At 43.1% G+C, this 18,848-nt stretch overlaps 1 protein-coding gene across 7 annotated transcripts in view; it reads right to left on the reverse strand.

Moving 5' to 3' along the window:
- pde4ca (phosphodiesterase 4C, cAMP-specific a) overlaps positions 1–18,735 on the reverse strand; it is a 33,928-nt gene extending 15,193 nt beyond the window's left edge. For 2 of the 7 annotated variants that reach the window (XM_076295433.1, XM_076295430.1), the window contains exons 1-3: positions 18,425–18,735; positions 18,046–18,112; positions 17,113–17,339 (exon numbers count right to left, since the gene is read on the reverse strand). In XM_076295433.1, the coding sequence (XP_076151548.1) occupies positions 17,113–17,339; positions 18,046–18,090 (272 nt within the window). In that variant the 5' untranslated portion in view covers positions 18,091–18,112; positions 18,425–18,735. Of the gene's footprint in view, positions 1–4,315; positions 5,102–10,873; positions 11,544–15,251; positions 15,493–17,112; positions 17,340–18,045; positions 18,113–18,424 lie in introns of those variants that run through there. The other 5 variants (XM_076295436.1, XM_076295434.1, XM_076295435.1 and 2 more) reach the window with 3 other exon arrangements.
- Positions 18,736–18,848: the final 113 nt, after the last annotated feature.

An 18,848-nucleotide genomic window follows, 5' to 3' on the forward strand; every position in this document is an offset into this window, starting at 1 on the left:
AGTGGGGTCAACATATGGCACACGTTTAACATGGATTTAGTGGGGAGAACATATAGCACACATTTAACATTTATGTGTTGTGGAGCCTGGTGCTGAGGTGAAATGTGAACAGGTTACATTTGACCATAAACACCCTCCCTGCTACAGGCCATTACCCAGCCTACTGGGGCGCAGTTCCTGCCTAACTCAGGCTGGTGTGTCCTGCAGACTAGCCATTGTTTCAAATAAAGGGCCTTTAAGTAGCACAGACCACTGCACGTATGCACAACCACCCACACCCCCCCCCCCACCACCACCAAACACACACACACAAACACACACACACACACACACACCCACACAAACCCACACACACACACACACACACACAAACACACCCACACACACACACACACACACACACACACACACACACACACACACACACACGTACACACCTGTGCCTAAATACAACCAGATGGGCAGATTAAGCTGCACACACACACCAAGTCAATGTCAATTCACAAACGGTAATTTGTAGCACCTTAATGCAGATACAACATACTCTATCCTTATCTGACTGGGGATCTCAGGAATTACCATGGGGCCACACACAATAGGGAGATACTGAGGGGAAAGGATATGTCCTCAATTGTTAGAATAACCACTTCCATTTCCTAATTAAGCGTTTGCCAGGATAATGCCAGGTATGAGATCTTGCTGAAAGATATGAACCCTTTAATTAAAAGAGCATCTCACAGTGATCAAAGAGAAGGTCTGTTCTAAAGCTTAGACCACTACAAAACAAACCTGGCCTCACAAACATAACCAGAACAGGTCAGAGACTAAAGCACTGCCGGACTTATTAAAGTTGAACATGGGATTGCCTTTGGTGTCGCTGTGTCAATTCAAAGTCAGTCATCCAGTTAGTTCTTTTCATGACTTCAAGTTGCCCTTTCACACATGGCACCTGGCACATTCTTTGCAGACCTGCAGCTCTCTTAGATCCAGCCCATATTGCAGCATTGGTACGTGTGTTATTGTCCTCAGTTATGCCCTGTCTGACTGGATGTACCAGAAATTGGTGTTTACAATGGCCTGGGGAAAATCTTTAAACATTGTACACTTCAGGGTCATAGCATGCTCACTCTGTAGAGTGTCAAACTTTGTCAATGACAGCTCCTTAATCTTCACATGTTTACTGACCAGGAGAGGCCAGGGCATTAACTTGCCTTGTTGTTTGCCACAATGCCACTGCTCGAAAATAATCAAATTGAATAGAAAAATCCATACTTTTTTTCCAACATAAAGTAAAATTCTGACAAATACAATTCCACGTACAGCCTGAGGTTAAACAACTCTGGTTCCTGTAATCTAAAATGGGATCCGTCTTGTCAGATCTTCCCTACAACATCTTGAAATTTGACCTGCAGAGAAGCCGTCTTGGCAGCTGAAACCACAAAGACAAGCTATAACCCGGGAAAACCTCTCACTACAAACAAACGCCAATGAGCCGCATCAGGCTTTCCATGGCGGAGCCCAGCACTGGGGCTGGACAGTGCTGTGCAAACAGCTAAGGGTGCTTCAGGGGGCAATGACATTTAGAGGGCCTGGCTGTTATCCTAAGGGATCGCCTTGCACGCATATGAGAACCGTTTAGAGGAGCACAAGTGTCTGGAACACATTAAATGAGCAACAAGGCAAATCTAGAGGGCAATCTAGGGGCTTATATGTGAATACAGTAACTGTCCTCTCTCAGGCATTTGGGTGTTCATGGGTTCCAAAACATAAGCTTTCAGGATAAGCGAAAGAGCTCCTGCAGTTCTTAGCCCTTTAATGAGTTTCTGTTGGAAAATGGCGTGGTGTGGATGAATAAATCAGCTGGTGCTGGACCCAAAAGCTACCATTCAACCTTTCAGACATGACAAATCTCATGATATTCAGTGAACTGTAAAGTTCCAAATGGATGCAACCCAGTTTTTACGGGACTGCAGCTGAGATGGTGAATAATGATTGGCTCCAACATGCTCTATTACCAACAGGACCCAGGAACGACTACACTTGACACATTTATCTATGTGCAGACAGTCCTCAGCCAACTATGTGATATACTGCACTAGAAAGTGTTTATAAGGGTGCTAAAATGAAACGGAGTTCTATGAATTTCTCCCCAGATCTGCTAAAATTAGTACAGCACACAGCGTGTTACTGACACCAAACTCATCATCCTTTAACGCCTACAATCAATCTCCACAATCATTTCTTCTGAAAAATTAAACTTGAGAAAGCCCTGAATAGATTCCAAACTCTGCGGAAAACTTAAGGAAGACAGATACACTCTACCAAACATGACAGAAATAATGTGTTAATTCACTTAAGTTAACACATGCCAAAACCTACAAAATGTCATTGCATCAGACTAATTCAATTACCTATGAGCAATAAGTACAGGTCTAGACATAGACATCGCTCTTTTTGTACAGGGAGATAAGCAGTATCTAAAGCATGCTTATCTGCAATGCTTGAATAAAACAACAATATATTCCATTTTAGTAAATATACTGGGGGGGAAACTGATTTCACTATGGCCTTTACTTCTCTTGTAACTGCTGCTTGGCTAGGTAAGGGATAATGTATAGAACGCCGGTCATTATGGGGAAAATAAGTCCCAACAGGGCGAACCGGACCCCGACGCGCAGCGGAAAGGTCTTGTTCCGCCCTGAAGGGACTTATTTTCCCCATAATGACCGGCGTTCTATACATTATCCCGCTTATTACACGGCTACTTGCCAACACAAGAAAAATAAACTTCACACAGTAGTCTACTTTTATGAGGTCCGAATGATTTATTGCGATTTCGTGAAAAGAAGAGAAAAAAATAAGAGAAAATAGTTCTTGAAAAGTTTAGATGTTGCTTGGCAACGCCTTGGATTTCTAGTACCGCCAGGTCTAGGCTACTTGTTGAGGTTGAATTGGACATTCCCGTTGAACGTACAATTGGAGAGGATGAATGGTACTACGTTCTACTAGCATTGTGAAGAACCTTGTAATAAATATTTTTAACGTACAAATAACTTCTCTGTAGTTCAGACCAAATAATTACACTCATTAGGAATACTGCAATGGCCTCCTGCCCTTCTTAAGCAGCCCATGCTCAGTACACTGTCTCAATAAATTCAAACCCACCTCATTTTCTCCCCGGTACTTCCTCGCCATAAGGATTTACTGCATACTCTCATTGCTAATACTTTACAGAGAATGACACTGGGACTATCTCTGTGCAGCTGTTTGCTTTATATTCCTCCACGTCCTTTAACTCCCCCAAGTACCATACTCCATCTGAGAAGCATAGACATTGCATAAAATATGGAGGCCCCAAAAAAACTCAAATGAAAACAAACCATAGTGCTATTATTATTATCTGTGGCGCTCCCTTAGGCTCACAATAGACCCAGATGATAACATGCCTGGAAGACTATGTGTGTTCATACATAGGTTACCCTGTAAGTAGCTGTGTGTGTGTGTGTGTGTGTGTGTGTGTGTGTGTGGGAGAGAGAGAGAGAGAGGGAACCTCTTGTCCAAATAAAGTATTTACATGTGTGTTTGTAGATGCATGTAAATCTATGGATCTTTGTGGGAATGGAAGCTGGCAGTATGACATGTGGACATATGTTTGTGTGCATAGTAATGCCTGTGTGCAGCATCATGTGTGTCTCTGTTTAAATACTGTCTGTGTGCATTTATGTATGGCTGGATGTATGGATGTATGGATGTGTGTCTGTGTGTGTTGGTTTCTCGCTCTCTCTTTCTTTCTCTCTCTTGCTCTCCGTCTTTCTCTCTCTCTTTCTCTGTATGTGTGTATCTGGGTGTTTCTCACTCCCATGCACGCCCCAGACGCTGACTGACAGAGGGAGGACAGAGGCTTTGCAGCTCTGTTTAAATCACTGACCACTAAGCGATAAAGCAGATATGAGCCTTGAAATGGATCACATAAATCCCAGCCGCCTCACCAAACTGAAAGCCTCACTCTTGTCTAGCACACGGCTTAGGTTTTTAGGTTGTAGCACAATTAAATCACAGCAGCTCAGCTCTGCTGCTCTGTAATGGTTGGAGGACAGAAAAAATGACACAGAATTTCCACATAAATAAATGGGCACACACAGTGTGTGATGCATATTAATTGTCAATCCCAAAGGAGTCATTTCATTTCGACTTTAACCCTACTTTCAAAAATGATACATTGAGGTATGTTTTGTCAATTTTGGAAAAGCGTAAAAACAAAACTAGAAAGAGAAAACTTCAGAACATAAATGAGGTGTGATGAAGGATGCATTACCGCCTGCGTTTTTGAACAATATCAATGGGTCTATTGACAGCACACGGAGATCCATAGGTATTCCTGTTGCAGACTTTGACAGTGCGTTCGGCAGAGGACAGGAATCCAAAGTTGGTTGGCACACTCATTTTCATGCTTCTCAGTCTTAATTCTTCTTTTCGTCTCCAAAAAGGTCCTAGGTGGTCGTCATTTAAATGTCTCGACAATTTGAAGCAATCCTGATATCCCAAAATAAAAGAAGGCCACCAGACATAGGTAATCATAGACACAAGAACGTGAACAAATCACAATGACATCCATGACTCTTGAAATGTTTTAAGGAGGCATCCCACCATTTCTCACGATACAGGGGGATATGAATCTCGAGTTGGGTATCTGTTGGCCGGGCTCAAGCTTCAGCAGGCAAAACTCCATCTTCTTACACATGACTCACACATATAAGGAACACGTGTTGGACATGAAGGACCTCACACAACTCAGCCCTCCTCCGAAAGCTCCCATCATTTGCAACGGCTCACTCTCTCCTCTTCCTCCTACTCCGTCTCCTCCTCTGCACTCTTACTCTCTCTCTCTTCCTTTCTGTTTCCTTTCTCCTCTCTGAAGTTGTTCAGAAGAGCTGTTCCTCTCGCAGAGTCTCTCAGCGTGACAGCTGAGCCGGTGCTGTGGAGCTGGGAGACGGCGCGGAGAGGAAACTCTAGCCTGTCCGCGTCTGCTCTGCTCGGGCCCCTGACTGACTGACTGACTGACTGACTGCCTGCCGAGTGTGAGCAGCTGCCTCTCTGCCTGCCCGCCTGCCTGCTTTGCTGCCTTGGTTACTGTGAGCTCAGCACTGAGAGGGTGGAGAGGGTGGGGTCACAGACGGCGTGGTTCCTGCCCCCCACCCCCCTCCACTCTTCCCCATCCACCCCCACGCCTACTCAGTTAACCCTTAGTGTCGTTGCCTGAGGAGGCTAACTTAACACTCGTCGAGTTGCTGTAGGCAACACTTTTGAAAGTAATGGCAGAGGTAATGGTATTCTCCAGCTCGCTGGCGTCTGGTTCTGATGGCTGATATGAAAACACGGTAAAACCCAGTGCTTTGGAATCCACAGCTGAAAAATTCAGTGTTGTCCAAATGAATAATCAAGAAAGTTCCAAAGTGCTTTGCTGGTGTCTGTCCTGGCTGGGCTGAGCGAGCGTGCCAAACTTTCTGTCCAGCACTGAAACTGATGTTCATTAATGGCAAGTGGCGGACACACACCTAGTGTTTACAACAGGCTGAAAGTGTTTACCTAATGAGGGCGCAGTCTTGGAGCTCCATGTTCTTACATGGCTCCACACAGTGCATAGCATTTAATTCATCAGTGTAGTCTAGAAGGAAAGTGCCTATGCAAACACGGCTAACTATGGCACTTCAAGTACAAACATTACAAACACTAACAATCAACAGATGATCATCACAAAAAACATATATCTGTCCACATTCCTAAGGGATTTTTTTGTTATCAACAGACTGCCTGAAAATCTAAACGATGTGCATTTTAACAATCATGTAGGTGTCCTTGTAAAGTTGTGATACTGAAATGGTTCTGTACTGACACACAGATTCCACAGACATCCAACAATAACCAGATGGTGGTGTCTCACTTTATCACTACACCAAAATATCAGTACCCCAAACAGAACATCTTAGTGTCACATGTTGAAACTTTTCATTGCGTCCTGAGAGAATGCTGAGGAATTTCACCTTTTACATTGTTTGCAGTCCAGAAAACATGATGGCAGAAATGGTCTGAAATTCACAAAAAACCTACACAGAGAAATGCTTTCCAGCCCTTATCTTTCTTTGTCCCGATTATAGTAGAGTACACTTGAATATCTGCTGTTCAAGAAATTCATCCACACTAATATTCAATATTTAAGTAATGACAGACACCAGTCCTTTAAGAACACCAGAGATCATGTATCTCATCTACATGCATAAAATAACATCATATCCATGTAATCCACTTATAGACAGATGCTGAAAGCAGAGGACCCCTGCCTCTCAACAACTTTTCATAATAATGACATGACAAGGAACATGCTCACTAAACACACATACAGTTAATACCAGAGATATTAAGAGTTTGCACTCTACAATTACTTAAAAAAGTAGGATTGTGCGTGAGACACTGAATAAAACAAGACAGAGGAAACCATAAAACATATCTGATAATGGAATTGGGTGACACATCTTGTTTGCCAAACATTTACAACTAAGCCTATGGGTGGTTCCTGAGAAGAGATATAGGGTCACATTCTGTGAATATGAACTCTTCCTTTTTCTTCACAAAAGAACAAGTCTAGTTCTCAAAAAAACAGACTGGAAAGCTCATGCGAAACAAGCCTCTTTTTGAGCGTGTTAAGTACAGTAGCAGATCATGGTGTCTACAAGAGAAAGAGTTGAGAAAAAAAAAGCCTCTTCAAAACATTTATAAAAATGTCTCTTTTCCAGTCGCCTAATGACACCACTTATATGGTCAATATACCAGACGTGGCAGTCTGCGAGGTTATAAATATCTGACTCCAAGTCGAATAAATCACAAAATTATTGTGATTGATTGTTCCCCTGAATGCAACTGAGAGTGAAATAGCCCAACCGCTCGTTGCATGAGGAATGAGAGAATGCGTCAAGGTCATGTGTCAAAGATATTCTGGCTGGCCTCTCCTTGCCGTCCACCTCCTCCTCCACTTCAGATTCATTACCGAGACGCAGAGGGTCTATGGAAAAGGCCCAGGGCTCCGCCAGTCAGTGTGTGAAGGCAACCAGACCCTGACGTTCACGTCTGGTCAGCATCTTTAAGGCCAGCACTGTAAAGCAGCTCGGAGGAGGAAAATAAATTTCAGAGGAAAAACACTCTGTGAGCGGCCGTCCATCTCTCACGCAAACATATTAGTCGCGTGATCTCTTTTTAAATCTTACTTGAAATGAAGCATCCCCCCACCCACCCACTCCCACTGGTGTACAAACACCATCTACTGTACTCAAATGAGAGAGAGAGAGAAAGAGAGAGTGAGAGAGAAACAACAGTGATGACCACAAGAGTTTGCCGGGGGAATGACTCACTCCCCCGTGTCTCCTTCCCTCCTCTGGGTAACTCTAGCCAGGCCGTTACGCGTCACTGCCCCTCCTCTGGGTAACTCTAGCCAGGCCGTTAGGCGTCACTGTCGTGTGTGCTGCAGTCACACTGCTGACGTGAGTGTGCACATACCACACACCTCCAACCCCCTCCCCTAGACAAGTGGACATGCTGACGCTGTCTACATCTTTCTATTCTTGCCTTCATTAATGTCTCTTTCTCTATCCCTTTGCCCATCTCTAATGTACTACTGTATGTGTGCACAGCATAGCTATGTGGACACTGTAAGGGACAAAATACTAAATAGTCATAGGTGAGATCATATTTCTATCCCATTTCAACTGGGCATTGAGAAGCAAAACAGTGCACTGAGATGCCAGCACCCTCTGCTGGTGCCTGTCTGCCATCGAAAAGCAGGTCAGCCACCAGCTGAGCTCTGGCAAGTTTCTCTGCAGCACCAACCTTCCTCTGAGAGACAAAGAGCAGCGCCTGGTTTTATGAACGCAAAGTAAAAACCACACTCATCTCAAACAAGTTTAAACATTAAGATTAAATAACAAAACAATACATTTGTATTTCCAACCACAACATATTAGATAAGCCAAATTCTCATCACAATGTTATTTATTAACAACTCACACCGTACCTTCGACACTTCACAGCACTCCGAGGTGACTCCATTCAGGCTATGGGCAGCTTCTGTACGACAGTGCTCAACCAGCAGAGGTCCCACATTACTCGCGCGCGAGAAAGAAGGATTTTTTTTAAAAGTGCATCCTTTTCTCCGCTCACACGAAGCAGGTATGTTCAGCGCTCTGGTGCACCATCGGAGACAGTTTTGGCAGGCGAACAGTTAGTGTGCGTTCAAATAGGCCGGGCCGATCAATGCGCTTTGTTGGTGATTGGGGAAAGCAGTCATGCTGAAAATATGGAGCAGTGCGCTGACGCACACAGTCACCCTAGCCACAGCATCCGCAGCTATCGACTGATCTGGAGCCCAGAGACAGTATTTTTGGGGCCCGCTGTCCCCTGATTGGGTTACCTTGCTTGACTCTTGATCGCAAGCACAAAGACCCCTCATCATAAACACACACACACACACACACATTTTAACAAACATGAAGGTGTCCTTGTAAAGTGATACTGAAATGGCTCTGTACTGACACATAGATTCCACAGACATCCAACAATAACCAGATGGTGGTTTCTCAATTTATCACTACACCAAAATATCAGTACCCCAAACAGAACATCTTAGTCTCACATGTTGACACTTTTAATTGCGTCCTGAGAGAATGACACACGAATAAACACACACGCACATGTTTGTCATAGCTTTCACTTACTGACTGGTGTTAGAGAAGTATAGAGAAGCTTGAACAATAACACAGCAGGAGACCATGATAGAAAGAAAAAAAAGATGGATAGATTAAATGGAGAAATGGATGGATAGAGAGAGAGGGGGGGGGATAGGACCAGTGGCCTGGTACAGGCTGGACTGCTCGTTCGGTACTCAGCAGAGACAGTGTGGAGAGCTACATCTGCAGGACAAGCCAGTGCTTTGTATACACCAGCAGCAGGGGGTGGCAGCAGAGGGGGCGAGAGTGTTGTCTTTGGGTGTCAATGATGCCCTTGTTCACCACATGACACTGAGCTATGCGGTGGGAAGTCGCGACAGGTCCATTACAGAAACACTGATTTGAGGAACAGCAATGTTTTGGGGATGCTGCCAAATAGTGTCGGTTTACAGAGGGGTTTACAGAAACGTTGACAGAGCTAATACTCTCTCGAGTAAAAAAGTTAACAGTGTGCATTTAAGTCTGACACTTGTTATGACCACCTTCTAAACAACTGACAAACCTCACCACCAAACGTGTTTCCCCTTCAGTATTTATAACAGAAAAAAGTACCTAGGTCGAACTAGGTAACACATGGAATACTGTTAATGATATTCCACTAAAGGCAGAAGTTCCATTATGTCATTGGTCAAAATTAGCTAATTTTTGCATAGACATGGTCAGCTCAAGAACATTGCTTTCATCTATACATGCTGTAAATAAACAGTGAACCACAATTTTTTTGTGCGTTGTAGCTGTTAAATATGAATTGCTCAAATCACAATGCAAACAGTAAAATGTAATTTAGACTTTTTTGTTTTTAGATTTTTTTTTGTCCAAATTGAGTTCTCTGCAATATCTGACAATCACATACTTGAGCATTAATATACTCATATAAGGTGTGTTTTATGTAACTGTAATCCTCATGATATTAGCCGTAAAATATATATTTAAAACATTGCAAAGACAGATTATATCACACTGGTGGCTGATTGTTTCTATATTAGCTTACACTGATGATCTACATAAAACCAGCAAACAGAGGGGGCCATAATTTTAAATTTATTTCTGTGAACAGTCAAGAAGAAATATAAGCAGAAAAAATGTCAAGGGCCATATCCAACTCTGTCAGTCCACAAACTAAAGGGCCATTTAAAATGTAATATATCAGGCAAGAGCGGCGTTCCTCTATCTATCTTTGGTCATTTTGTAGCTCAATCTCCAAACAGGATCATGGCGTGTCTGACCATCGGGATTCTGCCTGGCTCTTTCCCAACATCCCTACGGGGGGACGTGCAGCAGTGGGCACGGACTGTGCCATCGATTTGTCAGCTCTGAAGGCCTCGGGCCGTCCCGGGCTCGGCACAGGCGACCATATGAAATACACAACACCAAGACCAAATAGAGCTTAAATGTCAGCATACCACACACCATCTGTTCTCTTTGCATTTAGACAGGATGAAATTCTAGGGAAAGAGAAATCCTACACACACTCAGCCTCAACTGTGGTTTGGTCACATGGTGCTTAATTTCTAAACTGGGGAAAAGGCAGCATTTGTACAAACCAGCTGCATCAAGTTAGTCTGATAGAACAAGTTACCGGGTACAAGCTGTATGCATAAAAGACACCAAAACTCAGATTGTACCGCATTCAAATGAAGTATAAAAGGCCATAACTAGTTTGTCATTACATTCTGAAGAAATACACATTCTGATGAACAAGCAACAAAATAAAAACATAAAAGTTAATTCACCTTTTAAAAAGCTAACATTTGAGCCTTGAAACTCAACTGCATGTTTTCTAGGGCTTTTGAAAATATTCAGCTTGACTACACTAAGTTCCACTTACAGTTACATAACTCGCTTGCATTATAAAGGTATACAGCAACCATCAATAAGCAGTTCCGGCTATGACAGCGCAAGGCAATTACATCTAAATATACAAACTACATTCAATGAGGACACAACAGCTGCAATTAAATAAAATCAAATACACTGTAGCTAAAGCGTGACTATATGGTGATGGAGTAGAAATGACATCATATCATTTGCCAAGTTGGAAATCTATTCTGGCAAGATGATAGCATTTTATATTAGATATAACAATATATAGTACATACCCAATGCATGAGTGCCTTCTCGTTGAGTAATTCATCTGCATAGCCTTCCGCGGGAAGCGTGAGTCTTTATTCATTGTGAAATTACTTTATATGGGCAACCAAATTTACTGAGGAAAACTAGAGATTCAGTTCACTCCCAGAAAAGATGGAATTATTGAAATGGAAATTGAGTCCATAGATTTCTCGAAACAGCCACAAATCCACATTCTGTTGGGTAGATGAGTCAAGTTCTGCCAGAATCTGTAGCCTCCATCGGCTGTAGAAACAACTGCACAGCCACCTCCTCTTTGACAACTTTCACTAAACAAAACCGCAAGACATCTCTGCCACACAGAGGAGCCTGAGTTACTATGAGCACAGCATTAGACAGTCCATGGCATCTACAAGTGTTCAGGGTGATTATTTTTTCACAGAACCTTCATAATACAACATGCGGTATGTTATATTCAGATAATGTATGTAATCACCACCTGGCGAGCCTCAGTCATCTGTCTGATTACATCAACTGAACAAACCTAATTTCTCCCTCAGGGAACTGAGGCCAAAGTAATGTTGAAATCAGAGCTAATATCAGTCGGCCAAGCAGATCTGTTGCAAATGTTCAGCTTGTTTTGCTTGGCTGCAGACCAATGAGCTGGCAAGATAATCCTATAATATGAGTTAAACACATTCCTAAATAGGAAATGCCAATCAAGAAACTCTTAAATAATGTTGAGAAGGATAACAATGAAATCCTGTCCAAATAGGGTTCCAAACTCTCCTAAAAATATTGTTTCACAGCTTAAAGCAGAAAACACACTCTCTCCGTGGAACAAAAAATAAGATATCCAAGAACATTGGCAGTGAGGGAAGGCTCTTATAATCCCATCAGGTGCTCCCTGAAGTGTGCAGCCCCATCAGCCTTCCATATTTGACTCGTCTCTCTCTGAATACTGAATGCTGGAACCACAAATAATATCTTGAAAAAGAGAGGGGGGGGGTGAAAGAACGAGAGAGAAAGACAAAGAGAGAGAGAAGTAGAAGTGTGAGGCAGCGTCAGAGACCAAGCAGCCAGATACAGAGGGAGGCAGGCAGAGCGAGACGGACGTCTGGAGGAGGGACAGAGAGGCTCTGGTGCTTAGGACCACGCGAGGCATCAGATGAGTCCCCCGCTGTGGCACTGCCCTCCTTGGTGCGTCCACGGCCCTGTGCGCCTGTCCGATTCCCCATCTGCCCACACCAACAAAGTTCCACACATGGAACTGACCTGCTTCTAAGCGAGGCAACCACTTGAAACTGCCTCGGGCGCAATCCAATAGATAAGGGAGGGCTGCATTGGAATGCGGCTTATAGGGTATTTACCAACATGGACAGTGGCTTTGGGTTGCCATTCCGTGTAGATTGCTGGAAAGTCTGAGCTTTGTGAATGGCCTGAGCCTCGTCACCAGTGGGCCACCGCAGGTTTGGTGAAGAGGGGAAGGAGTTCTGAACAAGCATGGACTGATTCTTCAAAAGGTTAAGATAGCGCATCTGCCTGTCAGCTGCCTAAACAATGAAGACTACATAAAACGAGGAAGACAAAGGGAGATTTCAGAGGCAGCTCTGAGCCGGTCAGAGTTGACATGTGTCTTTGGGCAGCTCCATGCCCTACTCTGACGCAAAGCCTCTTCATCACCTGACCTGGGTGATGTGTCAACAACATGGGAAGCATCAGCCCCTAGTGGATGAAAAGGCAATGGCACGTGGCTTCTGTTCTTTGCTTTATCAGCAAATAACATGCAATCTACAAACCACAGACGTAAGTAAAAGATTTTTAGCACCAAATTAATTGGTTCCAATATTGTTACTGTTAATGGCTAGGAAAGTAAAAACAGGAAACTGTCTTGTCTGTTTGCTCAAAACATGTAAATTACTTGTCTAGGGTGATATTTCAAACCATCAAATTTAGACAGCTCACTGCTGTTATTTAGTAAGTGCTTCAGATTTGGTATCCGTTAAGGCAAATCAGTCGTAAACGTTCTCATGCCTGTAAAATCTCTCACAAAGCTCAAGGTTGTGAGTGCTAGAAAATCACTAAAAACTATTTAGAATAGGCCCTGCTAATGTATTTACTGGTATCATGTGTGGATGTATTTAAGAATTTACCCCTTTATGTACTTAACCTGACACCAGGAAATTATATGCCAAGCATGCAGTAGAGCAGCTTTCTTACATCGTTCTTAGTAATAAGTGATCTTATCTGTTCTGCCACTCACATGTATTGCTCACTCACGTGCATTAGAATTCAGTTGAAGTGAACTGTAGCTTTACTTCATTACTGTAACATATTAGGGCCTGATTGTGTACATATAACTCTTATATGAGTCTAATAAAAGACGAGAGATCATTTGTATTAAAAATATGAGGAATGCAGAAAACCACAACACCTAAGTCCAGTATCCGGCAGTCTGATGTGTGTTTACAGCAACATGCAGTAGTTGTTATGGGTCAGGCAGCCGGTGAACTCACACGGCTCTGGAGCTCTGGCTGCTGGAAGCACTCGTGCTGGAGCGGATGACTCCAACCCTGGATGTAAACATTCTCTAGAGGCACCGGGCCACATGACAAAGAGTACAACCCCGGAGAACTGTGGGGCCAGAGCGCAAGCCAGGGAGCCTAGCAACACCAGTCGCTCCCTTCCAACTCGACACCTTTGGCTAACAATATAGATCTACTGTAATGCTAACAGTTACAATTCATTCCAGAGGCTCAGTGTCCTCATAAGACACTTCAGAAGTACACTTCAAAACCAAAGAACATTCCACTGATTAGCCTCTATGAGCTTGAGAAATTCTAAAAATCGGTCTGAGATCCTTTACACATAAGATTTACATTTGCAAAAAATCTATCTGTTCTTTCTCAAACACACAACAACTCTATTAATCTATCTTGACACAAGAAATAGAGAGACTTCGTCTGTCCTGATTCACCCAACTGGCAGGGACATTTCCTGACAGATGTACCGTTAGTTTAATTCCTTTACTTTTTACCTCCATCCTGCCATTTCTCATCTTAACGGCGGGTTTTGTCTCCTTTGTTTGAAACCACATAGACTCTTTCCAAAAAGAAACCATGTTAACGCTTCTGTCAATCCAAGCAGGAGCTTCACAGACATCAATATTTACAGAATGGGAGACAATAGGGGACTCTGAATCTCTATATTGTCAGGTCTGAAAAAAACAACTTGCAAGTTTACAAAGTTGCTAGCATAACAATTCTGTTACATTATCACAGCAACACATACAGCAGTCTAAATATGGATTTATATTTATAGACTAATAAATGTACCTGCTTTTAAAACTAGGTATGCAGAGCCCTTCAAAACTTTCATTTTCATGTTTAAGGCAGTGTCAAGCTTCAAACACAGCTTGGCCCTGGATTTAATATGTACCATAAGATCTTATGTACAATTCACAACTCCGTTGCCACATCCTCAGTTTGTTGCTGTGGTAGGCAACACACTACCTGTAGTCTTTTTCTGAAGGGAAAGCACATGTGTACAGAAACACATTGTATTCCTGTGAAGGGCAAGCAAGAACAGACAGACAGCTTATCAGGATGAGGTTATCTTAGTGCTATAAACCACGGACCAAGTAAGGGATTGGCAGGGAGAAACTGAGAATCTTTATCTAACTCTATGTTTGGCAGCTGTTTCCTTCAAACATATTGCTCTTGTTCATCACACCTGACAAGTAAGGCCAGCCAAATGATATTTAACGGCATGCAAATACTGCAAGTCACCTGAAACATGCAGACAATAATGAGACTGAGGCTTAATCTTTTTACATTTTTGTTTTTCTGAAGGTTAATCAAGTTGTGTGGATATCAGGTAACCATAGAATCCCTGCACATTAAAATGGTGCTTTATATGTGTACAGTTGTTTGCCTTGAGATACAAAAACACCTAATCTTGAGCAGTTATGACAAGCTAAAACAGGATTGCTGTGTAAAAAGCAACAGGCAAAGCAAGAGGTTCAATATAATACAAACAAGCCACAGTGACAATGAAGACCTCAGGCCAACAAACCTCAGATCATCCTCCCAAAGAACAAAGGGGTTATTCATGATTTAGCACAGATCATCTCTTCAAATGCAATTGTAAGCTACACCAACCACTAGACTCAAACTTAGAATCACCTTTCAGTCGGGTGGGCATCTTCAGCTTTGAAATCTGCCTTGTGATGTTCTATTGCGTAAGTGGCGAAGAGAACAAGATTCTTATGGCTGGAGGAGCTCAGCAAACAGATAAACAACGCCACTGTCTAGACTCGACTGGCTCCCTGCTTGTCTTGAGGTGAAAGTTACAGGGACTCTGGCCTTCACCAAAGCGCAGACACCATGGAGGTCTGTGAATAACTACCTGGGTGTGTGAGCCAAGGTGAAGCGCCTCAGCTGGGTGATGCTCCGGTTCATCATCAGCCGCCTGAAGAGCAGAGGGGAGTTGCGCGGGGAGCTCCGGGGGGAGTCGCGAGGCGACATCCTGGGGGAGCCGGTGGGAGAGCTCCCCTTCGATCTGGCCTTCAGCTTGGGCAGTGCGGCTCGGCTGACCGCACGCTCCTCCTCCGAGCTCTCCGAGAACACCTCGCTCATGGCCCCCACCGCGTGCGTGTGTCCGCCCGTCAGCCCGTCTCTCGTCAGACCTCTGACACCAGCGACCTGTCCTCAGATGGGCCCGTCGACAACTGGAAACCGGCTGCTTTGTCTTCGTCACACTGACACGGTCTGTGGGAGAGCGTGCTCCTTAGGTCCACTTACGTAACGGTGTTTATCAGAAACGCAGAGCCTTAAACATGTCCAGTCCTTCACTGCTTTGATTACACACACAACTTTGGTCCACAGTTAATGGACCAGGCCATCAGTGGAGTGGAATCCCTCCCTCTGTGAACCGGCTTTGTTTACATAACTTTAAGGCCCTTCCCTCTCACCGCCTAAATATGGCAGGCCCATTTACAGCACTCAAGTACCATGGCACAACCACGCAGCCATCCACTCAAAGCTTTGCTTGCTAATTACTTCCTTTTTAAGTCCCCTGACATGTAAATATTGAACAATAGCCCTCAACAAAGGCTCAGAAGAGAGCACAGCGGAATGATTGTGCCCAACATTTGCTCCAAGAAATCTGTTTGCTTTTCACATACTCACAAGCCTACCAGTCACATGAACAGGCCTCACTATAAAAAGAAAAGACAGATAACGTTAGAGAGCACACAGGCACTGTCACGATGGTTCTCTATCACCGAATACAAGCATTCCCCTGTGGGCTTTGTTTTTCTGCAAGGGAAAAAAGTGCTTTTTTCCCCCAATCTTACGACTCCCAGCTGAGTTGAGTCCTGTACAAAATAATCTCCACCCCTGACATCTGACTTGAAGCAGACCTACAGTATGACATACTGGTGGAGAACATCAGACAGCTGTGAGGTGATTTCTCAACACTCAACAACCATATTTTGTTGACAGAGTGATAGAAAGATCTGCCTGGGTTCCCTTTCCTTTCACCAGATCTAGGGACAGTTGTGTGGTAATAACACTTTTCTCCAGGATTCAGGAATGTTTACAACTTCCCCAATATGTGAGGCACAGCCCTCCTGTCCCTATGTGCTGTTGTGGGGACAGGCTCACATGGCTCCCCCTGCTGTTCTTTAATTGCGTCATCCTTCTGACCTTTAACTTGTTGTGCTTTGCATCTTGCATGTCCTTGGCATGTCACAGAACTTTGAAGGGATACGTGCCTTACGTGCATGTATTTGGAGTTAGATCTTAAATGTTTACGCTACTTTCACTTTTTCAAAAAAAAAGCGATCCTCTTTTACAATTCAGGCGACAAAACGCAAGACTGTCTGGACATGATGCATGAAAGTAAGGATCTTTGGAACAATTAGTGAATAATTTTCAAAAACAACTATTACATGTCAGCTACATCACGGTTATCTCCAAATTTACCCAGCAAATACTTTTCACTGAGGTTAAAATAAAACAAATATGAGGGACTGATTTTTATGAATCACAGAGACAAGACTCATGTCTTACTCTCCAAACAGAAAAGGTGTAACTTAGATAAAGGTCTCCATCCCACCAAAGCTCCGTATGAGCGCCGGATGCATCCACTCTACTAAAAGACTTCATCATGAGGGTTCAAAGAAAGCAGTCTGAGTTTCCATTTACTGCCACAGTGGTGGATACAACAGTCTTCCTCTGAGGCAGGACAATGAGAAATGGCTTACCATGTGTTCTGAAGACAGTCTGAGCCGGTGTCCTGGTCCGCTACATCAATGTAGAACGTTGGCTTGCCAGACAGGGTCTCTAGTAGACTCCCCAGCCTGTTTTTGACACACTGGACTGTGGTCCGACATGACAGCCGCGGGAGCTGCAGGGGTCCGGAGAAGCTTCTCTTCACTGCACACTGCTGTGGGGGCTTGATGGGGCCCCTCTCCTCGGATTCCCACTGCCTCTGGGTAACATAGGGCACTGGCTGAGCCACAGGTCACTAAATCACCTGCTCCATCACTGTGTTTGCATGTATGTTTACTGAACTGGTGAGTTGCACAAACGTTCATCTGAATCAAATGTCAACCAAAGTTATTCAAAAGAAACATAACTAATGCGGAGATGGAAGATATGGTTTGTAAGAATGAGACAGCAAAATGGTTGCCTGCCACCTCTTCAACAAGCTTTAGCCACACAATGACATTGGACAATGTCTCTAGCTCTATTGCTACGGTTTTCTGATGATAGTGGTTATCTAAACCGTCAATCTGGTCATATTTCATTCCTAACATTGTTCGGTGGTAGAACACCACTAATCTGTGTGGTGGTTGTGATGGTTTCTTTGCATATGGGCAGCTGAAAACCTGACAGAAGTATAAGACTGACCCTTTCAATATCTCAAACCTAATGCTTCTTGAATACTTTCTCACAGCTAAGGGCAAATCTATGCTTTCAAGTATAAATGTAATTTGCTTTTATTATACATTGAATTTTTTCTCATCCTTTTTGGTTGCAAGACAAAATCAGACCAATATTGCAGGCAACTATGTTTATAATTATGTTTTCTTATTCTATTTTTGATATGATGGGGAATGTATAAAAAAACACATCAAGCCGATGTGTGGTTATTCTACAACTGGTCCATTAAAGCAAATGACACTGTACAGTACCTCTGCAACTCCAAAGAATTGTGACAGAGAGCTACTTTGCTTCATCGTCTAGGACTCAGGTGGAATCCTGTAGAAAATGAACATTCACATTAATGACTGAACATGTGACTGAATGACCGTGACAGGACACGGATCATTTACATACCTGACAGTCATCACCACAGTAAATCCAACTCCAGTAACTGTATTAACAACTATCTTAATGTGTCTATTTTGGTAACATATGTACAAAGCAAACTGTGTACTTGTTATGAATTTGACAATGACTATTTATAATACAATGAGTTATACCTATTTTGTTACCAAAAAAGTAATACATAGATGATAAAAAATCAATACATTTCCAACACAGTTGAACCTTTTCTGTATAAGTCCTTACCTCTTTAAAAGATTCCTCCTTAGGTCATAAAAAATAGACAAATTAAATAACCTCTGACCATTTACTGCATATGAATTAACTGTGTACCTCTAAATACTGAGAGCAACAGTATCATCTTGATACAGCTCACCTAACAGGCTCAACTGCGGTTCACACGTCAACAGTGACTTGCGTCTGTAGTATCTTAAATACTGAGAGGAACTCTGCCATATTCATTCAGCTCACCTAACAGGCTTGACAAGCGTGCATCTGTCACAATTTGCTTACGTCTACAGACAAAGTTCAGAGCAATGCAAGAACAAGCATTAAAAACACTTTTAGTTCATATTATTTCACGTTTTATCATGCTGAAAAATAAAGCCAAACCAAAGGGCAGCATGAATGCATTTTCACAAAATATCTAATATGCTCGAAGAACAAATTC

The sequence above is a fragment of the Alosa pseudoharengus genome, unplaced genomic scaffold, assembly GCF_046254945.1.
Source record: "Alosa pseudoharengus isolate Yale_2024_CS ecotype anadromous, Long Island Sound unplaced genomic scaffold, YU_APseudo_1.1 YU_APseudo_1.1_scf_2, whole genome shotgun sequence".
Classification (NCBI taxonomy): Eukaryota; Metazoa; Chordata; class Actinopteri; order Clupeiformes; family Clupeidae; genus Alosa; species Alosa pseudoharengus.